We start from the raw sequence: 25,089 nt of genomic DNA, 5'->3' as shown, positions 1-25,089 counted from the left end.
AGAGAGACTGATGGGGGGGGGAGAGAGGGAGAGACTGATGGGGAGAGAGAGAGAGACTGATGGGGGGGGGAGAGAGGGAGAGACTGATGGGGAGAGAGAGAGAGACTGATGGGGGGGGGGAGAGAGAGAGAGACTGATGGGGAGAGAGAGAGAGAGACTGATGGGGGAGAGAGAGAGAGAGACTGATGCGGGGGGGAGAGAGAGAGAGACTGATGGGGGGGGAGAGAGAGAGAGACTGATGGGGGGGAGAGAGAGAGAGACTGATGGGGGGGGAGAGAGAGAGAGACTGATGGGGGGGGAGAGAGAGAGAGACTGATGGGGGGGGAGAGAGAGAGAGAGACTGATGGGGAGAGAGAGAGATTGATGGGGGAGAGAGACTGCACACGTAGTTGTCAGGGACACCGGAAGTATCCCTGAGTTCCCACATATCGCAGGAGGAGCATACCACGTGGCCGGGCTGTCCTGCCATGACTTACCCTTTAATTAATTGAAATTAAATTAAATCAATCAATCCCACCAATTACACTACAGTTAAATGGTTTACCAACAGTCCCCGCTACTCCAGAGAGACCTTAGTAACTTTAAACCACAGAGTTAAAGTTTAAAAAGAGAAATACTCACCAACCAATCACCTACCTACTTTCTGGTGACGTCACACTTCAATTACTTTTTACTTCTCTCCCTCCCTCTGAACTCGGAGACTGCAGATTAGTAAACCTACCTGGTCTCGGAGCCGCTTTTAACCGCCACTGCTCAGCCGCCTCGTCCCTCGCAGGTCCGCCCGTCTGCCGCCGCTGCTCTGAGGTTTAATTCTGTGGTTTAAAGTTACTAAGGTCTCTCTGGTGTAGCGGGGACTGTTGGTAAACCATTTAACTGTAGTGTAATTGGTGGGATTGATTGATTTAATTTAATTTCAATTAATTACAGGGTAAGTCATGGCAGGACAGCTCGGCCACGTGGTATGCTCCTCCTGCGCTATGTGGGCACTCGGGGACACTTCCTGTGTCCCTGACAACTACATGTGCAGGAAGTGTATCCAACTGCAGCTACTGACAGACCGCATTGCAGCGCTGGAGCTGCGATTGGATGCATACTGGAGCGTTCACGATGCTGAGGACGTCTTGAATAGCACGTTTAGGGAGTTGGACACACCGCAGGTAGAGGTTGGACAGGCGGGAAGGGGTGACCAACAGGCAGAGTACCAGGCACAGGCAGGTAGTGCAGGGGTCCCCTGTGGACATCCCCCTCTCAAACAGATACACCACTTTGAGTATTGTTTGGGGGAATGGCTTATCAGAGGAAGGCAACAGCAGCCAACTTCCTGGCACCAGGGGCGGCTCTGCTGCACAGGATGGGAGGAAAAAGAGGGGTAGAGCTATAGTAATAGGGGATTCTATTGTAAGGGGAATAGATAGGCGTTTCTGCGGCCGCAAACGAGACTCCAGGATGGTGTGTTGCCTCCCTGGTGCAAGGGTCAAGGATGTCTCCGAGCGGCTGCAGAACATTTTGGAAGGGGAGGGTGAACAGCCAGTTGTGGTGCATATAGGTACCAATGATATAGGTAAAAACCGGGATGAGATCCTAAAAGCTGAATATAGGGAGTTAGGAGGTAAATTTAAAATATAGGACCTCCAAGGTAGTAATCTCAGGATTGCTACCAGTGCCACGTGCTAGTCAGAGTAGAAATAGAAGGATATTTCAGATGAATACGTGGCTAGAGGAATGGTGCCGGGGGAGGGATTCAAGTTCCTGGGACATTGGAACCGGTTCTGGGGGAGGTGGGACCAGTTCAAACTGGACGCTTTGCACCTGGGCAGGGCCGGGACCGATGTCCCAGGGGGAGTGTTTGCTAGTGCTCTGGGGGAAGGTTTAAACTAAGATGGCAGGGGGTTGGGAACCTGAGCAAGGGGACAGAGGAAAGGGAAACAAGGATAAAAGCAAAAGAAAGGAAGGAGAAAAACAAAAGTGGCAGTCAGAGAAATCAACGGTTTAAATCAAACATGGCCACAGTAAATAATAATTCTAATAGGTCTAAGAGCGTTAAAAAAATAAGCCTGAAGGCTTTGTGTCTTAATGCGAGGAGCATTCGTAATAAGGTAGATGAATTGGCTGCGCAAATAGAGGTAAACGAATATGATTTGGTTGGGATTACGGAAATGTGGCTCAAGGATGGCCAAGGCTGGGAACTCAACATCCAGGGTTATTCGATATTCAGGAAAGATAGGCAAAAAGGAAAGGGAGGTGGGGTAGCATTACTGGTTAAAGAAGGGATTAACACAATTGTAAGGAAGGATATTAGCTCTGATGATGTGGAATCTGTATGGGTAGAATTGAGAAATACCATGGGGCAGAAAACGTTAGTGGGAGTGGTATATACACCTCCAAACAGTAAGGCGGAGGTTGGGGATGGCATTAAAAGGGAAATTAGAGAAGCGTGCAATAAGGGCACAGCAGTCATCATGGGTGACTTTAATCTCATATAGATTGGGCTAACCAAATTAGTAACAATACTGTGGAGGAGGAATTCCTGGAGTGTTTACAGGATGGTTTCCTGGACCAATATGTCGAGGAACCAACCAGAGATCAGGCTATCTTAGACTGGGTATTATGTAACGAGAAAGGATTAATTACCAATCTTGTTGTACGAGGCCCCTTGGGTCGGAGCGATCATAATATGATCGAATTCTTCATTAAGATGGAGAATGAAGTAGTTGACTCAGAGACTCAGCCATGATCTTATTGAATGGCGGAGGAGGCTCGAGGGGCCGATTGGCCTACTCCTGCTCCTATTTCTTATGTTCTTACTAGGGTCCTAAATTTAAATAAAGGAAACTACGATGGTCTGAGGCGCAAGTTGGGTAGGATTGATTGGGGAATGTCACTCAAAGGGTTGACGGTGGATAGGCAATGGCAAACATTCAAAGACCGCATGGATGAACTACAGAATTTGTTCATCCCAGTTTGGCATAAAAATAAAACAAAAAAGGTGACTCAACCATGGCTAACAAGGGAAATTAGGGATAGCATAAGATCCAAGGAGAGGACATATAAATTGGCCAGAAAAAGCAATAATCCTGAGGATTGGGAACAATTTAGGATTCAACAAAGGAGGACATTAAGATGGGGAAAATAGAATATGAGAGTAAGCTTGCAGGGAACATAAAAACTGACTGTAAAAGCTTTTATAGATATGTGAAGAGAAAAAGATTGGTGAAGTCAACCGTAGGTCCCTTGCAGTCAGAATCGGGGGAATTTATAATGGGGAACAAAGAAATGGCAGACCTACTAAATACATATTTTGGTTCTGTCTTCACAAAGGAGGACACAAATAACCTCCCAGAGATGCCGGGGAACATAGGGTCTGATGAAAGGGAGGAACTAAAAGAAATCAGTATTTGTAGGGAAATGGTGTTAGGGAAATTGATGGGTTTGAAGGCCGATAAATCCCCAGGGCCTGATAATCCACATCCTAGGGTACTTAAGGAAGTGGCCCTAGAAATAGTAGATGCATTGCTGATCATCTTCCAACATTCGATGGAATCTGGAACAGTACCCATGGATTGGAGGGTACCTAATGTTACCCCACTATTCAAAAAAGGTGGTAGAGAGAAAACAGGGAATTACAGACCTGACATCGGTAGTGGGGAAAATGCTAGAGTCTATTATTAAAGATCTAATAGCAGAGCACTTGGAAAACAGTGACAGGATCGGACAAAGTCAACATGGATTCACAAAAGGTAAATCGTGCTTGACTAATCTACTGGAATTTTTTGAGGATGTAACTGGTAAAATAGATAAGGGAGAACCAGTGGATGTGGTGTATTTGGACTTTCAGAAGGCTTTCGATAAGGTCCCACATAAGAGATTAGCGTGTAAAGTTAAGGCACATGGGATTGGGGGCAAGGTATTGACTTGTATAGAGAACTGGTTGGCAGACAGAAAGCAAAGAGTTGGAATAAACGGGTCTTTTTCTGAGTGGCAGGCAGTGACTAGTGGGGTACCACAGGGATCGTTCCTTGGACCCCAGCTATTCACAATATATATTAATGATCTAGACAAGGGAACTGGATGTAATATCTCCAAATTTGCAGACGACACAAAGCTGGGTGGGCGTGTGTGCTGTGAGGAAGATGTCGGGAAACTCCAGTACAATTTGGACAGGTTGGGTGATTGGGCAGAAACATGGCAAATGCACTATAATGTGGATAAATGTGAGGTTATCCACTTTGGTGGCAAAAACAGGAAGGCAGATTATTATTTGAATGGCAATAGATTGGGAGAAGGGGAAGTGCAAAGAGACGTGGGTGTCCTTTTGCACCAGTCACTGAAGGTAAGCATGCAGGTGCAGCAGGCAGTTAAGAAGGCAAATGGTATGTTGGCCTTCGTAGCAAGAGGGTTCGAGTACAGGAACAAGGATGTCTTGCTACAGTTGTACAGGGCCTTGGTGAGACCACATCTTGAGTATTGTGTGCAGTTTTGGTCACCTTATCTGAGGAAGGATGTTCTTGCCATGGAGGGAGTTCAGCGAAGATTCACCAGGCTGATACCTGGGATGGCAGGAATGACGTATGAGGAGAGATTGGGTCGATTGGGCTTGTACTCGCTGGAGTTTAGAAGAATGAGCGGAGATCTCATTGAAACTTATAAAATTCTAACAGGACGGATGTTCCCGATGGTCGGGGAGTCCAGAACCAGGGGTCACAGTCTAACGATAAAGGGTAGGCCATTTAGGACAGAAATGAGGAGGAATTTCTTCACCCAGAGAGTGGTGAACCTGTGGAATTCTCTACCACAGTAGGCGGTGGAGGCCAGTTCATTAAATATATTCAAGAAGGAGTTGGATATATTTCTTACGGCTAAAGTGATCAAGGGATATGGGGAGAAAGCAGGGATCGGGTACTGAATTTGGATGATCAGCCATGATCGAATTGAATGGCGGAGCAGGCTCGAGGGGCCGAATGGCCTACTCCTGCTCCTATCTTCTATGTTTCTATGTGGGGGAGAGAGACTGATTTGGGCGGGGAGGGGGAGAGAGATTGAATGGGGGGGGGGAGAGAGAGAGACTGAATGGGGGGGGAGAGAGAGAGAGACTGATTGGGGGGAGAGAGAGAGAGACTGATTGCGGGGAGAGAGAGAGACTGATGGGGGAGAGAGAGCGAGATTGTGGAATTGGCCTCCACTGCCTTCTGTGGTAGAGAATTCCACAGGTACACCACTCTCTGGGTGAAGAAATTCCTCCTCATCTCTGTCCTAAATGGCCTATCCCTTATCCTTAGACTGTGACCCCTGGTTCTGGACTCCCCGACCATCGGGAACATCCGTCCTGTTAGAATTTTATAAGTTTCAATGAGATCTCCTCTCATTCTTCTAAACTCCAGCGAGTACAAGCCCAATCGACCCAATCTCTCCTCATACGTCATTCCTGCCATCCCAGGTATCAGCCTGGTGAATCTTCGCTGAACTCTCTCAATGGCAAGAACATCCTTCCTCAGATAGATCCTTGTAGGTTACAGCACTTCAAGTACATATCCAAGTACTTTTTAAATGTGATGAGTGTTTCTGCCTCTACCACCCTTTCAGGTTGTGAGTTCCAGACCCCCACCACACTCTGGGTGAAAAAGTTTCTCCTCAAATCCCTTCTAAACCTCTACCAATTACTTTAAATCTGTGCCCCCTGGTTATCGACCCCTCTGCTAAGGGAAATAGGTCCTTCCTATCATTAGAGAGAAAGGAATAGAAGGATATGTTGATAGGGTGAGATGAAGTAAGGTGGGAGGAGGCTCGTGTGGAATGTAAATATCGGCATAGACCAGTTAGGCCGAATGGCCTGTTTCTGTGCTGTACATTCTATGTAATTCTGTGTGAATTTGAACAAGGTAAGTCTTAGGCCACAGTTCGAGTACAGGGGGAAGTTTTGGGTGCCCCATTTGTAGAAGGACATTAAAGCCATAGAGAGTACAGTGAAAATTCACCAGGGATGGGGAAACTTAAGTTATGAGGAGAGACTTGAGATACTGGAACTAATTCCACTGGAGTCGAGAAGTGGGAGAGGAGGTTTAATAGAAAATTTTGATATTGGCAAGTGTTTTGATGGCGTGAATAAGGAAAGACTTCCTTCTGGTTGGGGAGTCAGTGACGAGAGGGTCATCAATTAAAAATTATTGCTTAGAGTGAGAAGTTAGGATAAATTTCTTTGCACTGAGGGTGGTTTGAGCAGAATGGAATGCTTTTCGATGGTGCCTGAGATAGAGAGCAGTGCATCTTTTCAGGGACATTTCAATCAATATTTGAATTAGGATTGATACAGGGCTATGGAGAGTGTGCGGGGCAGTGGGATTAGTTTGGGATTGATGCGGGGCAGTGGGGTTAGTTTGGGATTGACGCGGGGCAGTGGGATTAGTTTGGGATTGATGCGGGGCAGTGGGATTAGTTTGGGATTGATGCAGGGCTATGGGGAGAGAGCGGGGCAGTGGGATTAGTTTGGGATTGATGCAGTGCTATGGGGAGAGTGTGGGGCAATGGGATTAGTTTGGGATTGATGCAGGGCTATGGGGAGAGAGCGGGGCAGTGGGATTAGTTTGGGATTGATGCAGTGCTATGGGGAGAGTGGGGCAATGGGATTAGTTTGGGATTGATGCAGGGCTATGGGGAGAGAGCGGGACAGTGGGATTAGTTTGGGATTGATGCAGTGCTATGGGGAGAGTGGGGCAATGGGATTGATGCAGGGCTATGGGGAGAGTGGGGCAGTGGGATTAGTTTGGGATTGATGCAGGGCTATGGGGAGAGTGTGGGGCAATGGGATTAGTTTGGGATTGATGCAGGGCTATGGGGAGAGAGCGGGGCAGTGGGATTAGTTTGGGATTGATGCAGTGCTATGGGGAGAGTGGGGCAATGGGATTAGTTTGGGATTGATGCAGGGCTATGGGGAGAGAGCGGGACAGTGGGATTAGTTTGGGATTGATGCAGTGCTATGGGGAGAGTGGGGCAATGGGATTGATGCAGGGCTATGGGGAGAGTGGGGCAGTGGGATTAGTTTGGGATTGATGCAGGGCTATGGGGCGAGTGTGGGGCAGTGAGATTAGTTTGGGATTGATGCAGGGCTATGGGGAGAGTGTGGGGCAATGAGATTAGTTTCGGACTGATGCAGGGCTATGGGGAGAGTGTGGGGCAGTGAGATTAGTTTCGGATTGATGCAGGGCTATGGGGAGAGTGTGGGGCAGTGAGATTAGTTTGGGATGAGTGGGAGCAGTGGGATTAGTTTGGGATTGATGCAGGGCTATGGGGCGAGTGTGGGGCAGTGGGATTAGTTTGGGATTGATGCAGGGCTATGGGGAGAGTGGGGCAGTGGGATCAGTTTGGGATTGATGCAGCGCTATGGGGAGAGTGGGGCAGTGAGATTAGTTTGGGATTGATGCAGGGCTATGGGGAGAGTGTGGGGCAGTGAGATTAGTTTTGGATTGATGCAGGGCTATGGGGAGAGTGGGGCAGTGAGATTAGTTTTGGATTGATGCAGGGCTATGGGGAGAGTGGGGCAGTGAGATTAGTTTGAGATTGATGCAGGGCTATGGGGAGAGTGTGGGGCAGTGAGATTAGTTTTGGATTGATGCAAGGCTATGGGGAGAGTGTGGGGCAGTGAGATTAGTTTGGGATTGATGCAGGGCTATGGGGAGAGTGTGGGGCAGTGAGATTAGTTTGGGATTGATGCAGGGCTATGGGGAGAGTGGGGCAGTGAGATTAGTTTGAGATTGATGCAGGGCTATGGGGAGAGTGTGGGGCAGTGAGATTAGTTTTGGATTGATGCAAGGCTATGGGGAGAGTGTGGGGCAGTGAGATTAGTTTGGGATTGATGCAGGGCTATGGGGAGAGTGTGGGGCAGTGAGATTAGTTTTGGATTGATGCAGGGCTATGGGGAGAGTGTGGGGCAGTGAGATTAGTTTGGGATTGATGCAGGGCTATGGGGAGAGTGGGGCAGTGAGATTAGTTTGGGATTGATGCAGGGCTATGGGGAGAGTGTGGGGCAGTGAGATTAGTTTTGGATTGATGCAGGGCTATGGGGAGAGTGTGGGGCAGTGAGATTAGTTTGGGATTGATGCAGGGCTATGGGGAAGAGTGTGGGGCAGTGGGATCAGTTTGGGATTGATGCAGGGCTATGGGGAGAGTGTGGGGCAGTGAGATTAGTTTGGGATTGATGCAGGGCTATGGGGAGAGTGTGGGGCAGTGAGATTAGTTTGGGATTGATGCAGGGCTATGGGGAGAGTGTGGGGCAGTGAGATTAGTTTGGGATTGATGCAGGGCTATGGGGAGAGTGTGGGGCAGTGAGATTAGTTTGGGATTGATGCAGGGCTATGGGGAGAGTGTGGGGCAGTGAGATTAGTTTGGGATTGATGCAGGGCTATGGGGAGAGTGTGGGGCAGTGAGATTAGTTTGGGATTGCTCTCGCTGCTACATAGGGACATTGGGGTTAGAGTTTGACCAAGACACTTCAAATGAACTATTATTCCATAGGAAATAAATAAATATACAATTCACATCATTCAAATGCAGTGCAACAAATTGTTCCCAATTTAAAGAGGAGAAACTCACTCTGAGCCCCAGGCTGAGGATCAGTCTTTCAGTTGTGAATTTTACTTCTTGCAGTTCTCTTTAATTCTGTGTTCTTGGAGCTTCTCGTCTTTGGTCATTTCCTGTAGTTAAAATCCTACCTGTAATTCTGTGGTCTGTATTTTACCCTGGGGCAGCAGGGGCTACTCCCTGAGCTTTTATCTCCTCTCTCACCACTGACTGATAAACAAGCTGCACGTTTGAGGAGCTGGGGCCAGGGTTTGAAGGGCAGTGTCCAGCATTGATTGAGTTGTTGTGATGATCGAGATGACCTTTCCACCTGAATTGTTCTCACTCGAGTGCCAAAGTCCTTTGTCACTGGGCCAAAGGGAATCATTGAACGGCAGTTTCTCTTCTCCTCAGCTGAGATGTGATGTTGCCCGATAGTCTGGCTGTGTTCCCAGAGGGCTCAGCACATCATGCTCTGCTTGCTTGCCCACTTGAACTTGTAATTCCCTGGAACTGCACTTGCAGTTCTTGGTAATTGCTCTTTCCTCTGACGTATTTGGAGCAGTGTCATTACTCAGCCAGTCGGCTGCTGTTGCACTTTAGCTTTCTTCATTGTGCACTCATTGTGTGTCTAAAGCATTTGAGAACGTGTTAGTCATGTATATAACCAATTTAAGGTAAAGGTCTAAATATAAATTGTTCATTGGCAACTATGTCTTTCTAGATCAATTCAAGTTTCTTTCAGATTTCATACCCAGCAATTGTACAAGAGATCTCATCTATCTTTTTCCTTATTTCCTTAATTTTATACTCATGAATGTAAAGGATAGAACATTTTCCACTTCCACTACCAGGGCAGGTACAGCACGGGTTAGATACAGAGTAAAGCTCCCTCTACACTGTCCCATCAAACACTCCCAGGGCAGGTACAGCACGGGTTAGATACAGAGTAAAGCTCCCTCTACACTGTCCCATCAAACACTCCCAGGGCAGGTACAGCACGGGTTAGATACAGAGTAAAGCTCCCTCTACACTGTCCCATCAAACACTCCCAGGGCAGGTACAGCACGGGTTAGATACAGAGTAAAGCTCCCTCTACACTGTCCCATCAAACACTCCCAGGGCAGGTACAGCACGGGTTAGATACAGAGTAAAGCTCCCTCTACACTGTCCCATCAAACACTCCCAGGGCAGGTACAGCAAGGGTTAGATACAGAGTAAAGCTCCCTCTACACTGTCCCATCAAACACTCCCAGGGCAGGTACAGCACGGGTTAGATACAGAGTAAAGCTCCCTTACATGGTCCTATTAATGTGCTTCAATTGCAATTTTAGAAGTGTGCCCCGCCCATGGCCGTTTGACCTCTCTCTATTTCTCACACCACTAAACCTGATTTGAGCCCACCATGATCTACATTAAAACTGCCTCAAGCTCATTTTACATGGGATCTTGTAGCTGGTGAGAGCGCTCCCTACAGTCAGTTTGCTTCAAGCCAATGTCCTGGAGGGGAAGCGATGTGTCATGTAGTCCAACGTGTTTTACAGAGTTTTCCTGAATTAGAAATCTACTTGGCTTGTAAACAGGATGAAACTGAAAACCATAGCACACTTATCACTATTTTAACATAATTAAAAGGTTTAAGATTCTGAATGACATTCTGTTTATTTGATTCCTAAGGTGATGGAAACCAAGGACATGCTGTATATTGTGACGGAGTTTGCACAGAATGGAGAGATGTTTGGTGAGTCTGCCTTTCCTCTTTGGGTATTTTGGGTTGAGTTGAAAGCTGATTTTCATGTGCTGTGAAAGCTGAGCAGTAGTAACCACATCCTTTGTAATCTCCAGATTACCTGTCTGCAAATGGCCCATTGAGTGAGAGCGAGGCTCGCACCAAGTTCTGGCAGATCCTGACAGCAGTAGAATATTGTCACAATCACCACATTGTTCACAGGGATCTGAAGAGTGAGAATCTGCTGCTGGATGTTAGCATGAACATTAAGATTGCAGGTAAGAGCATGTTTCTGTCAACCTCAGTGCTGTCTTATGTCATGTTGATGCCAGTTACTGGTGATTTAGAAATTTCTGGGTTTCATTCTGAGGAGGGCAATGAACATGTTGAATTTAAATTTAAACTTTTTTTCCTAAATTTTTCTTTCCTTCTACCACTTACTATTCTGTTGTCACAAGGTTGGGGACTAGCTCGTGCCCAGGCCGTACTTCCATCTGCACTAAGGGTCTCCCAGCTCCTCTGCTCATTGTCTTTATTTCCTATCTTAATAACAGACAAGAGCCTCTGCACTGTGTGGTAAACCACTGTAGTTCACTGTGTTCACTGTTGTTGTTGTTGTCGTTCACTCTTGTTTCACTGTTGTGCCTGACTATGCCTCAGCTGACTCCGCCCCTGGGCTACCGAGTATAAGAGCGGCCGCATGGCAGCTCCTGGCATTCGGTCGTCCACTAGAGGCATAGTCCTGATCTGTCTGAAGTGCAATTCAGTAGTTAATAAAAGCCTGTTGTTCTGAACTCTGCCTAGCCTTTTATTAGAATTGATAGCGCATCACACTGACTCTGCTAAAACAGCCATAATTGAAGGGGACGGTCGATGGGGCGTGTGCGTAGGGGAGACGGTCGATGGTGTGTATAGGGGATGGTGTGTATAGGGGATGGTCTGTTGTGGGTTTTTATTATTCATTAATGAGATGTGGCATCGCTGGCAAGGCCAGCATTTATTGCCTATCCCTAATTGCCCTCAAGAAGGTGGTGGTGAGCCGCCGCCTTAAACTACTGCAGTCCGTGTGGTGAAGGTAATCCCACAGTGCTCCCTCCCACAGGGTTCCAGTCTTTTTGACCCAGCAACGATGAAGGGACAGCAATGTATTTCCAAGTCAGAATGGTGTGTTACTTGGAGGAGAACTTGGAGATGGTGATGTTCCCATGTGCCTGCTGCCCTTGTCCTTCTAGGCGGTGGAAGTCACGGGTTTGGGAGCAGTATAGGGGATAGTCTCTGATGTCGAGCTACAGGTCACTCCATGCCACAACTCCCCTATTTACAATAGCTTCCAGTTTCAGAGAATCTCTCATGTAGAAGAATATCAGAGCACTTTGTAAACGAGGGCGAGATGAGCATCAAGTAGGGAGTGAAGGAATTTATACTATTGGGATGATGAAACTGAAGACACGATCATAGGTAGAGGATTCTTCCCAGCCCGTGATGTTAAATTGTACTTTGTATAAGTTCTGAGTGATGCTCCTGAGACACGGCAGGATTTGATCCGCTGGGTGAGTAATCCACCTCCTCTTTCACAGATTTTGGTTTTGGAAACTTCTATAAGCACGGTGAGCCATTGTCCACATGGTGTGGGAGCCCCCCCTATGCAGCACCAGAGGTCTTTGAAGGGAAGGAATATGAAGGTCCCCACCTTGACATCTGGGTACGTAAAGCAAAAGGATCTTGTTCACAGACTTAGGACGCCATTGATTCTGGTGCAGGTGAAGAAATGATTGATACTAAATGTCCTTTTGTTCCAACAGAGTTTGGGAGTGGTGCTGTATGTTCTAGTCTGTGGATCCTTGCCATTCGATGGGCCAACGTTACCGGTTCTGAGGCAGAGGGTAATAGAGGGCCGTTTCCGAATCCCGTTCTTCTTATCTGAAGGTACATTTGCTCTATGCACACTCATTTATAGGCAGTGCTTTTTCATTTATATTTAACATTTCTCGATTAATATGACCAAAAGTCACTGCTGTGATGTGAAGTTTATGTGCAATTTGAGCTTAATCCCAACTAAAACCGGTTATTTGCTGTAACAGACTGTGAAAGTTTAATTCGGCGGATGTTGATGGTGGATCCCGCAAAGCGGATTACAGTCTCACAGATTAAGCAGCACCGCTGGATGTTAGCACAGGTATCTCTGCAAGAACCACTGGCTTATTCCCTCAAAGATTACAACTCAAACCTCGGCAATTACAACCAGCAGGTCCTTGGCCTCATGCACAATCTTGGCATCGACAGACAGAAGACTGTTGAGGTAAAGCAGCAGTTGTGATACCAGGAGCTCGAGCCAGTGCTGTAGGGTGAGGGGATATTTAGGGCAGTAATGTATATTTACAGGTCTCTATGTACGAATGAAGGATACCAAGTGGATTGTGAAAATTGAAAACCATTTCCTTTAACATTAAATATCAGGAAGTAGAAGTAATTTATGAAAGGTAACTTTCCATAATTAAAATTAATTTTAAAACACTGGCAGGGTTTCAATATTGTGTAGTTCTGGGGTTGACTGGATGTTACTGAACACAAATGGTTATAATTCCAAATATCTTGTGTTGTCTGGCTTCATGTTACAAAGATAGAAGCCGTATTTTTGGATCCTTGTTACATCATTCCAACAGTTCAGTGGAATTTTTATTTTGCAGTCCTTGCAGAACAGCAGTTACAACCATTTTGCTGCAATCTATTACCTTCTCTTGGAACGAGCTAAAGAGCACAGAAGTAACCAAGCGATAAACTGTCAGACTTCAACCCAATATCAAGTGCCCAGAACAACCATCGAGCACATGCAAACAGGGGTGAGTTGTGAATGGTTTCTGCATTTCTGGGGAAATATTTTTATATTGTTCCAAGGTCTAAAGCAAATTAATGTCAAGGAGCAAGTGACTTATCAGAAGTGCGCAGTAACTAGCACAGATGCCAAAAATAGCACAGATCCTGGTGACTGGGAGAGATACAAAGAACAACAAAAGGTGACAAAACAGATAGAAACAGCTACAAAAAGGGAGTTTGAAAAGAAACTTTCAAGGGATATCAAAATCAACACTTTTTTTACAATTAGATTAGGAAAAAGTGGGTGGTTAGGAGCAATGTTGGCCCTTTGAAAACTGATATTGTAAATGATACGGAAATGGCAGACATGTTGAATAATTACTTTGTGTCAGAATTTACAATAGAGGACGAGGATAGCATGTCGAACATCTCAAGGAAACTAATATTGAATTATGGATGAGGGCTCGCTATAATTAACGTAATCAAAATAACAGTAATGAAGAAAATAATGGCACTACAGAGTGACAAATCCCCAGGACCAGATGGTTTCCATCCCAGGGTTTTAAAGGAAGTAGGTGAGAACATTGCAGATGCCCGAACTATAATCTTCCAAAGTTCTCTCGATTCAGGAACCGTTCCTTTAGATTGGAAAATTGCGCATGTCACTCCGCTATTTAAGAAAGGTGAGAGAGGGAAACCAGGGAATTATAGACCAGTTAGCCTAACATCTGTTGTCAGGGAAATTACTAGAGTCTATAATTAAAGATAGGGTGACTGAACACCTTGAAAATTTTCAGCTGATCAGGGAGAGCCAGCATGGATTTGTAAAGGGTAGGTCATGCCTGACGAACCTGATTGAATTTTTTGAAGTGACTAAAGTAGTGGACAGGGGAATGGCTAAGGATGTTATTTATATGGACTTCCAGAAGGCATTTGATAAAGTCCCTCATAAGAGACTGTTAGTTAAAGTTGAAGCACATGGAAGTGAAGGCAAATTATTGACCTAGTTAGGAAATTGGCTGAGCGGCAGGAGACAGAGTAGGGATAATGGGTAGGTACTCAAATTGACAGGATGTGACTACTGGTATCTCGCAAGAATCTGTGTTGGGGCTTCAGCTATTCGCCATATTTATTAACAACTTAGATGACAGGATAGAAAGCCACAAATCTAAGTTTGCCAATGACACAAAGATAGGATGCATTGTAAGCAGTGTAGTTGGAAGCATGAAATTACAAAGATATTTAATAGATTAAGTGAATCGGCAAAACTGTGGCAATTGAATTTCAGTGTAAGTAAGTGTGAGGTCATTCACTTTGGACCTAAAAAGGATAGAACGGGGTACTTTCTAAAAGCTAGAAACCGTGGAGTAAGAGACTTGGGGGTCCAGGTACATAGATCATTAAAATGTCATGAACAGGTACAGAAAATAATCAAAAAGGCTAATGGAATGCTGGCCTTTATATCGAGAGGACTAGAGTACAAGGGGGTAGAAGTTATGCTGCAGCTGTACAAAGCCCTGGTTAGACCACACCTGGAGCACTGGGAGTAGTTCTGGGCACCACACCTTAGGAAGGATATATTGGCCTTGGAGGGAGTGCAGCGTAGGTTTACCAGAATGATACCCGGACTCCAAGGGTGAAGTTACGAGGAGATATTACACAAACACGGGTTGTATTTCCTGGAATTTAGTCTGTTATTGAAGTTTAAGATATTAAGGGGAACTGATTGGGTAGATAGAGAGTAACTGTTTCTGCTGGTTGGGGATTCTAGGACTAGTGGGTGTAGTCTTAAAAAATTTTTAAAAAAATTAGAGCCAGGCCTTTCAGGAGTGAAGTTAGGAAACACTTTTGCACGCAAAGGGTGGTATAAGTTTGGAACTCTTTCGCAAATGGCAATTGTTGCTAGGTCAATTGTTCATTTTAAATCAAAGATTGAGTGATAGATTTTTGTTAACCAAAGGTATTAAGGAATATGGGGCAAAGACGGGTATATGGAGTTAGGTCACAGATCAGCCAGAATCTCATTGAATGGCAGAACGGGCTCAATGAGCTCAATGGCCTCCTCCTGCTCCTGTGTTCCTAACTAGTGTGAGCCTCGCACTCAGTCCCTGCAATAATCTCTCTACAGTTCTTTTGACATGCAATCATTCAGGGTTCCCATGCACCCTCCGTCTGGTCACTGCATTTCTTATTTTTATGATTTATTGGCTTTTAGGTGTCTCGAGAGACTCTTGCTGTGGAATTGATGAACCCTCGTGTACAAATCGGACCTCTCTCCACACCCGTGCATCACAGTGACCTGGAATGTGACCTCGCTTGTTCTTTCCAGGTTAGTCCAAGAATATTGTGCAATAAGTAGAATGCCTTTAAAGGAACGATTTGTATTTGCTTTAAACAGCGATTTAACATAGTTTATTATTCACAGATATTTAACAATGTTTAAAAAAAATTTGATTGGCTGCTGAATGCTGGAAAATCTCTTGTTTCACTTTGCATTCTATTTTTTTTTTTTTAGATTGTATGAAGTACACTAGAAAAATAACTAAATGTCCTTTCATTTTACCTTTATCGATTAAGCAGCCAGTCCTTCCTCCAGTGGATGTATCATTCAATGTTCTGATCAGGAATCGATCAATGTCTCCCAGCAACTTGCTGGAAACTGCTATCAGTGAGGAGGTGAGGCAGGAGCAGGACCTGGAAGCAGATGTGATGGGGAAAATCCAGAACTCCTTGCACATTCTAAGCAGTGCAAGCCGGCGGCACACAGTGGCTGAGGTGTCTGCGCACTTCAACCACACTGCTCCTTGTAAGTTTCTGCCTAACATATTATAGCTTCAGTCAGTCCATGAGTGTGAATCACTGCCTCTCAATGGCTTGAGAGAAGCCTCGCTTTCTCAATTGCTGTAGAGTGAAGATTTTACAGGGAGTAAGGTGGTGCATATTTAAGGCTCTCTGAGGGTATGGGGATAGCAATGTTACCCGGCACACTGATATTTGTACCCAGTGTCTACTTGCTGCTTCCCTTCACCATTGTGCTTTTATCTCCATCCACGTCGCTTCAACCAACAGACTGCTTCACTGTAAAATAAACATTGAGTGTTCTGATCATAACACTCAGCTGTGCTTTAATATTATACACTAGCAGTAGATCTCCTGTTTTATAAGGACAGGGGTGTTATACCAAATAGTATTGGGGAGGATCCTGGCTGTGGATTAGGGTCTCGAGGTGTAGCAGTATTTTGAGGGAGTCCCAAAGTCTGAAAGCAAGAGCTGGGAGTCTTGAGGGTCTAGGAACTCGAGAGAGAGAGAGAGAGAGAGAGAGATAGATCCTGAGCGTTGGGGTGAGTGTTCTGGGTTTTAGGGCATTGTGGATTGCTGGGGCATCAGGTAGCACAGGGAATGCAGTCTAGGCTTTGTCAGTAGTACTGAGTGTTTCCTGGGGAGTGGGATTCTGGGGTCCAGCAGGATGAGGTGGGTGTGTTCTGTATTGGATGGGTTCAGAGTCTATCAGTATTAGGGTTACTGAGAGGGAGCAGGCTTGAGGAGGGATTCCAGGCCAAACTGCCATTGTCCCTTTTAAAACCGTCAGATGCCACACGCTTCCATCACATTCCCACTCATTGGTATCCAAACCTAATCTGTACTATCCCTTTTATACCCTCTACTTTCTGTGGAGTAAAACATTTAAAGACAGGAAGGAGCTGATGGGGGAAGCAGTGGGCAAGAATAGTAATGAATTTTCTGCTTTATAAAATTAAAAGAAATTCACAGGATGGAGTCCCAGCTCCCAGCGTGTCCAGTAACGCCAGCAGAATATTCCAGCTCCCAGTGTGTCCACTAACACCAGCAGAATATTCCAGCTCCCAGCGTGTCCAGTAACACCAGCAGAATATTCCAGCTCCCAGCGTGTCCAGTAACACCAACAGAATATTCCAGCTCCCAGCGTGTCAGTAACACCAGCAGAATATTCCAGCTCCCAGTGTGTCCACTAACACCAGCAGAATATTCCAGCTCCCAGTGTGTCCACTAACACCAGCAGAATATTCCAGCTCCCAGTGTGTCCACTAACACCAGCAGAATATTCCAGCTCCCAGCGTGTCCAGTAACACCAACAGAATATTCCAGCTCCCAGCGTGTCCAGTAACACCAGCAGAATATTCCAGCTCCCAGTGTGTCCACTAACACCAGCAGAATATTCCAGCTCCCAGCGTGTCCAGTAACACCAGAATATTCCAGCTCCCAGCGTGTCCAGTAACACCAGAATATTCCAGCTCCCAGCGTGTCCACTAACACCAGCAGAATATTCCAGCTCCCAGCGTGTCCAATAACACCAGAATATTCCAGCTCCCAGTGCGTCCGGTAACACCAGCAGAATATTCCAGCTCCCAGCATGTCCAGTAACACCAGCAGAATATTCCAGCTCCCAGCGTGTCCACTAACACCAGCAGAATATTCCAGCTCCCAGCGTGTCCAGTAACACCAGAATATTCCAGCTCCCAGCGTGTCCAGTAACACCAGCAGAATATTCCCGCTCCCAGCGTGTCCAGTAACACCAGCAGAATATTCCAGCTCCCAGCGTGTCCACTAACACCAAGAGAATATTCCAGCTCCCAGCGTGTCAGTAACACCAGCAGAATATTCCAGCTCCCAGCGTGTCCAGTAACACCAGCAGAATATTCCAGCTCCCAGCGTGTCCAGTAACACCAGAATATTCCATCTACCAGTGCGTCCAGTAACACCAGCAGCATATTTACCCCGTTACTGTACAATTAATTAGCTTTGCCCACTTGGCCTTTAATGAGCAAACAAAAATACCTCATGTAATAGCTCAAATATCCATTGTAGCCCTAGCCAAGGTCTACAAGCTTTAATGAAAGTTTAAGATAAGCCACAGTTCAGTGGGTAAATGTAATTATCTATTGGTGAAATATGTAATTTTAAATATTTTTTAAATCTTATTTTGGACATGGAACTTTCAGTTACTTAGGGCGAAAAGGGTGAATAATTTTTTTCTCCCCCTAAAAAGGGCATTTTGATCATCAACACACAGTGACCAACTGTGAATTGCTCATCCCGACGGACACGCGTGCAGTGGCGCGCCCGCACACAGGCTGACTGAATCCCTCGTCCCTGTCACTCAAGTTTTCTCACTGCTGCTTTTAATGCTAAATGTGAGCAAAATGTTTGAAAACAGGAAATACAGTTTGTGGACAGGAAGTTTTACATAGACAAGATTTTTAGTCCCTTTTCTGTGAAATTTGAATAAAACACCAGGCGAACTCAGTGTTTGGAATAATGTGGTTGATTTTATATTTGCAAAAGTAGTGAATATGTAGAAATCGGTTTGGGACCTGTGGTGACTGGGCTGTTACTTGGGATGGCGAAGATGTCAGCACTGAGACAATGCAGCTGAAATCCTCGTGCCACAGCAAAGGGCAACTGCATTGACACGGTCTCCACTTTCCACAGGTATCGGCGTCTCCTCACAGGCCAGCATGCCGGAGGGTGTATGTTCAGACAGCTGCCTAATGTCCTCGTCCAACGATGGATTCCACTCCACAAACAGCTCGAGCCTTACAGACCAGGCAATGACCCCACCATTTGTCTACACCACCTCTGCAACTCCCATACTGCAGGCGCAGGGACATGGAGCTGGGATCAGTGGTACTCCGCTCCCAGTCACCTTCCAGGAAGGGAGAAGAGCCTCAGACACCTCACTAACTCCAGGTAAATCTCCAGCAAAGCGTCAGCTGTACAACCTAACGTCTCAAACAAACATTGAACCCTACTGGGCTTTAAACACGTGCTGGGGCCGGTGGGGTGGGCTTGTTGGGCCGACACTGATTTCTGCTGTTGGTTTTCCAGGACTGAAGCCGTTCCGACAGCAGCTGCGTAAAAGCACCAGAGCGAAAGGATTCTTTGGGCTTAACAAAATCACAGGGTTTACTCGGCAAGTCTGGCTGTCTCCATCATGTATCGGGCCACGGAATCGACTGTCTCACCAGCAGCCTCCCAGTAGCCCCCAGCAGGTAGACCTCGGCCGCTCCAACAATTTTATATAATCTTTCATTTCTAACATTTTACCTTTTGAAAGAGCAGTTGTGACTGTTACTGATGTAATTGTGTTTGTGACTCAGATTCTGAGCGTTCCACCCAGTCTCACCATCGGGAGCTCCACACAAGGCAGGAATCTGCTGGAGGAAGTTTTGTACCAACAGAGGTGAGCAGGAATCAGAATGATCCTCAGTACCTGTGTTCCCACTTCTAATCGCTGTCCAGTGACTGATGCTGGATCGCGAGGGTTTGTGCCTATTGGCTGTGAACCGTGCCCTACATCACAGTCCAATAGCCTGATGCTCACTGTCTAAACGCACAAGCCGTGTCCATATGGGTGGGTAACCGGGACCTATTAGACTGGACCTCGGGGTGTTGCTGCTTTTTAGGGTTCGATGGGAGTAGGTTTTGTCTTGGACTCAGACCTTCAGTTGGACTGAAACCAATAGGCTGGGGGGGATTGTGAAACATTCAGAATCATCTCTCTAATTCCTAACTTCCTTTTGCAGAATGCTGCAGCTGAGATATCGGAACAGCCCCCAGCCCACGTGCTTTGTGCAGCCGAACTCTATCAAGACTCCTGCATTCCAAAGCGTACTAGAAACCGCACCACATGGTTTTAAAACTGCACCACACCTAACTCCCCCTTTCCTTCTCTCGGATTTTACACGTGCAGACACTGAGACCGTCTACAGAGCCCAGTCACAGCTGGGCTGCCTGGTGGGTGTCGGCCTGTCGCATCCTCCCAGTACCAGCACTTTGGATTTACATCCCACATTCTCAGAGTTCCTCCAACAAACTCCTTTCTCGTTGCCAGAGCAGAGCGAGGGGCTGGGAGTGGACTGTGAAATGGAGGATCTCACAGCAGCACAAATTGGCAAAATTGTGCTGGTGAATTAAGCCGCTCAGGTCCCCTGCGAACACTGAACTCTGCCACCTTTAAAGCAATAAAACCTTGAGTCTGTGATATTCAGATAAACGGCCAGCGCACTCGACAAAAGTCAGTCAACAATGTAAATTCTCAGTTTGTTGTTACTTGTGAAGTGTTTGTGTCTGGGGAACTTCAATAACCAAAGGATGATTCCACTCCCCCCATCAATGTTTATAAGCTGCAGTCTAAAGCATAAGGCACTTTAGTCATCGAATCACACCAAAAGGAAGTGAACATGGGCCTGTTCGAGGAAGCTTCATATATTGAAACCGGCTCTGTCCACTCAGCGGGTGAGATGATTTACAGACAGAATTACCTCAAGGAAACAATTGTAGACAAGGCTGTGCCGGGTGTATCGAACCACTCGTTCAGATCAGCTGGGAGTGAGCAGCATGCTACTGTGTAACACACTGGCGTGAATATCGCAACTCCATTCCAACTGTGAATCTTTGTTTAAAGGGAGTGAAGTTACTAAATTTCTGGGCAAATTGACATTCATTTCCTACAGAAATCCTGGGATTTCACAGCTAAACGTTCCAGTAGCATCTGAGAAATCCATCCGGCTACAAAAGAAAGCATCCTTGCATTCCTGGAATTGTTTGATCGCTGGATTTGCAGTGGATTTATCAGGAAATGTATTGGTATAAAGAGTCCAGAGGAGATCGGGATTCTGCTGCTCGTGTGAAAGTTTTTTTAATTATCTGGATCCAATTAGGAATTATTCCACTTTAGGGACTGTGCAATAATCTGTTCCAATTTGTATCTGATGTAAAGAGAAAATGAACAATTTTTCAGAACATTATTTAAGTGTCAGTGAAGGGCTGATATACAATCGGAAGCCGGTTGTATTTGTATAGTGATTTCTACATTTTTAACAGAATTTCCAAACGAAGCCACTATGTGGTTGCCGTGATTTTTGTGTGTTAAGATGGCCCAGTTTCTTCCGGACTCAGCTGGAGATTGATTTTTGTGTGTTAAGATGGCCCAGTTTCTTCCGGATTGAGCTGGAGATTGATTTGAGCCTTTCTCAGTATTTGGCCACCCTGCATTCTCTAGTTTGTGTATACTCCCAAGTTTGGAGACTGGGTGCTGGGAACATTCAGCGGGTCAGGCAGCATCTGTGGAGAGAGAAACAGAGTTAACGTTTCGGGTCGATGACCTTTCAGCAGAACTGCCTTACACATCAATCTTGCTTCTCAAAACAGCATTTTAAACAAATAAATGGAAGGGCGGGCTTGGTGCTTAACATTCTGCGCATTCCCTTTAGACACTAAAAATATAGGACTCCAGTTGTTGGCTGTGCTGCCTTGCCTCATTGGATTGACTGGAAAACTGCTAATGTAACACCCTTATTTAAAAAGGGCAGTAGACAGAAGGCTGGAAACTATAGACCGGTTAGCCTAACATCTGTGGTAGGTAAAATATTGGAGTCCATTATTAAGGAGACAGTAACAGGATATTTGGATAATCATAATTTAATAGGACAAAGTCAGCATGGTTTTATGAAGGGGAAGTCATGTTTGACAAATTTGCTGGAGTTCTTTGAGGAAGTAACATATAGGGTGGATAAAGGGGAACCAGTGGATGTAGTGTATTTAGACTTCCAGAAGGCATTTGACAAGGTGCCACACAAAAGATTATTGCTTAAGATAAAAAATCACAGGATTGGGGTAATATTCTGGCATGGATAGAGGATTGGCTATCTTAACAGAAAGCAGAGAGTTGGGATAAATGGTTCATTCTCGGACTGGCAATCAGTAACTAGTGGTGTTCCACAGGGGTCAGTGCTGGATCCCCAACTCTTTACAATCCATATTAACGATTTGGAGGAGGGGACCGAGTGTAACATATCAAAGTTTGCAGATGATACTAAGATGGGAGGGAAAGTAGTGAGTGAGGAGGACATAAAAAACCTGCAAGGGGACATAGACAGGCTAAGTAAGTGGGCAGAGATTTGGCAGATGGAATACAATACTGGAAAGTGAGGTTATGCACTTTGGCAGGAAAAATTGTAGAGCAAGTTATTATTTTAATGGCAAGAAACTGGAAAGTACTGAAGTACAAAGGGATCTGGGGGTCCTGGTGCACAAAACTCAAAAGGTTAGTATGCAGGTGCAGCAAGTGATTAAGAAGGCCAATGGAATGTTGGCTTTCATTGCTAGGGGGATAGAATATAAAAATAGGGAGGTATTGCTTCAGTTGTACAAGGTATTGGTGAGACTGCACCTGGAATACTGCATACAGTTTTGGTGTCCATACTTAAGAAAAGACATACTTGCTCTCGAGTCAGTACAAAGAAGGTTCACTCGGTTAATCCCGGGGATGAGGGGATGGACATATGAGGAGAGGTTGAGTAGATTGGGACTCTACTCATCGGAGTTCAGAAGAATGAGAGGCGATCTTATTGAAACATATAAGATTGTGAAGGGGTTGGATCGGGTGGATGCGGGGAGGATGTTCCCGATGATGGGTGAAACTAGAACTAGGGGGCATAGTCTTAGAATAAGGGGCTGCTCTTTCAAAACTGAGATGAGGAGGAACTACTTCACTCAGGTGGTAGGTCCATGGAATATGCTGCCCCAAAAAGCTGTAGAAGCTACATCATTACATAAATTTAAAACAGAAATAGACAGTTTCCTAGAAGTAAAGGGAATTAAGGGTTATGGGGAGCGGGCAGGAATTTGGACATGAGTCTAGGTTCGGATCGGTCATGGCCCTGTGGGTAGCGGAGCGGGCCCAGGGGCCATGTAGCCTGATCCTGCTCCTATTTCGTGTGTCTAATTCTGTTCGATTCAGGAGATGGTTCAGTGATAGTAGATTGGCAGTTAGGATCAGATCAGCCATGATCTTATTGAATGGCGGAGCAGGCTCGAGGGGCCGATTGGCCTACTCCTGCTCCTATTTCTTATTGTAGCCATCACCTCTCTAAGGCCAGAAGGGCAGTGGTTTTGTCAGTATTGGACAGATTTAAAGCATTGAACTCCTTTCCCTCAGCCTCCTAATGCCCAGATGTTGTGTTGCCGCCATCACTGGACTGAGTGGAGCTCCTCCTGAGGGTCTCTGCAGCTCCTGTCTGGAAATTGAGAGCGGAGATTGACCTGCAGCTAGCAGACCGGGAAAGGGGGGGTGGGGAGGGGATGCTCTGGCAGGGAGGTCTGCTTTCTCCCGCTCCAGGAAACAGCTCAAAGCTCGAGCATGGAAGTTTTTTACAGTTTTCTTTTAACTTACCTGCGATGCAGGTTTGACAAATCCTTTATTCTCATTCAAGGCCGAAGGGAAGAGGGAATATAATTTAAAATATCGACTACTGCAATGCGATTGGATGGTGAAAGTATTTGAGGGTTACTGGTTTGAATTTTAGGAACTAATCCGATTGATCCAGCACACACACAGTGAATAATTGCTCATTCTTGAGTATTCATTGAATTGACCAATGTTTAGATGTTTCAATTTATTTATGTGACTATTTATTGATTTTAAACAAATAAAACTGGCTTTCAGGTTTATTATATGTTGGGTTACTCTGTGTTGTCCTTTGTAGTGCCCGCTGTTCTCTCACTGACCCAGTGGGCCTCCTCGCAGGGAGCTACAAGCTTACACCAGCCTCATGACAAAGTCTGCTTCATTCCCGAGTGCCCATTAATCTCGATGCTGTTTGAAATTTGAGAATCAGTACCAGACTCCACTAACAATCACTGCCAACACTGCAAGCGCCTGTTGCTATCGGCCCACAGGCAGAGGCGGGCTTTCTGCAACTGTTTTGTTGCCTTTGTTTAGTATCCTGATCTCCCTTGGTCCCTCTCTGACCAGGTCCTGTCTCCTGGTTAATTTCCTCACCTCTCTCCTGGTTAATTTCCTCGCCTCTCTTGTTAATTTGTTTTATTCGTGGAGTTAAGAAATAGTATGGGAAAGAAGTCACTGGTGGGAGTAGTCTGTCACACCCACGCGCCCCCCCCCCCCCCCCAATAGTAGCTACACTGTACGACAGAGTATAAATCAAGAAATAATGGGGGCTTGTAGGAAAGATACTGCAATAATCATGGGCGATTTTAATCTTCATATAGATTGGACTAACCAAATTGGCAAGGGTAGCCTTGAGGACAAGTTCATGGAATGTATTCGGGATGGTTTCTTAGAACAATACATTATGGAACCAACCAGGGAGCAGGCTATTTTAGATCTTGTAATGGGACAGGATTAATTAATGATCTCATTGTAAAGGATCCTCTAGGGAAGAGTGATCATAGCATGATTGAATTTCAAATTCAGTTTGAGGGTGAAAAACTTGTGTCTGAAACTAGTGTCCTAAACTTACTTAAAAGTAATTACAAACATATTAAGATAGAGTTGGCTAAAATGGACTTGGAAAATAGATTAAAGGCTAACATAGAAGATAGGAGCAGGAGTAGGCCATTCGGCCCCTCGAGCCTGCTCCGCCATTCAATGAGATCATGGCTGATCATCGAAACTCAGTACCCTGTCCCTGCCTTCTCCCCATATCCCTTTAGCCTTAAGAAATATATCTAACTCCTTCTTGAATATATTTAATGAATTGGCCTCCACTGCCTTCTGTGGTAGAGAATTCCACAGGTTCACCACTCTCTGTGTGAAGAAATTCCTCCTCATCTCTGTCCTAAATGGCTTACTTCTTATCCTTAGTGTGTCACCCCTGGTTCTGGACTCCCCCGCCATCGGGAACATCCTTCCTGCATCTAGTCTGTCTAGTCCTGTTAGAATTTTATAAGTTTCAATGAGATCCCCTCTCATTCTTCTGAACTCTAGTGAGTACAAGCCCAATCGACCCAATCTCTCCTCCATATGTCATTCCTGCCATCCCAGGTATCCGTCTGGTGAATCTTTGATGCACTCCCTCCATGGCAAGAACATCCTTCCTCAGATAAGGCAACCAAAACTGCACACAATACTCAAGGTGTGGTCTCACCAAGGCCCTGTACAACTGCAGCAAGACATCCTTCTTCCTGTACTCGAACCCTCTCGCTACGAAGGCCAA

The 25,089-nt window shown here is 45.7% G+C and overlaps 1 protein-coding gene across 3 annotated transcripts in view; it reads left to right on the top strand.

The window, feature by feature from the left end:
- Window positions 1-23,589, top strand: part of sik1 (salt-inducible kinase 1) — a 32,974-nt gene extending 9,385 nt beyond the window's left edge. For 2 of the 3 annotated variants that reach the window (XM_086007355.1, XM_086007353.1), the window contains 12 exons: window positions 10,228-10,291; window positions 10,396-10,557; window positions 11,857-11,981; window positions 12,082-12,205; window positions 12,361-12,578; window positions 12,967-13,119; window positions 15,309-15,422; window positions 15,671-15,899; window positions 18,563-18,820; window positions 18,959-19,122; window positions 19,231-19,313; window positions 19,657-23,589. In XM_086007355.1, coding sequence (XP_085863481.1) covers window positions 10,228-10,291; window positions 10,396-10,557; window positions 11,857-11,981; window positions 12,082-12,205; window positions 12,361-12,578; window positions 12,967-13,119; window positions 15,309-15,422; window positions 15,671-15,899; window positions 18,563-18,820; window positions 18,959-19,122; window positions 19,231-19,313; window positions 19,657-20,047 — 2,085 coding nt within the window. In that variant the 3' untranslated portion in view covers window positions 20,048-23,589. The remainder of the gene's footprint in view (window positions 1-10,227; window positions 10,292-10,395; window positions 10,558-11,856; window positions 11,982-12,081; window positions 12,206-12,360; window positions 12,579-12,966; window positions 13,120-15,308; window positions 15,423-15,670; window positions 15,900-18,562; window positions 18,821-18,958; window positions 19,123-19,230; window positions 19,314-19,656) is intronic. The other variant, XM_086007354.1, reaches the window with a different exon arrangement.
- Window positions 23,590-25,089: the final 1,500 nt, after the last annotated feature.

Source organism: Somniosus microcephalus, chromosome 14 (genome assembly GCF_052327205.1).
Source record: "Somniosus microcephalus isolate GS21.2 chromosome 14, FLI_Smic_1.0, whole genome shotgun sequence".
In the NCBI taxonomy this organism is placed as follows: Eukaryota; Metazoa; Chordata; class Chondrichthyes; order Squaliformes; family Somniosidae; genus Somniosus; species Somniosus microcephalus.
The sequence above is the reverse complement of the archived record's forward strand: the minus strand, read 5'-3'. Positions and strand labels throughout refer to the sequence as shown.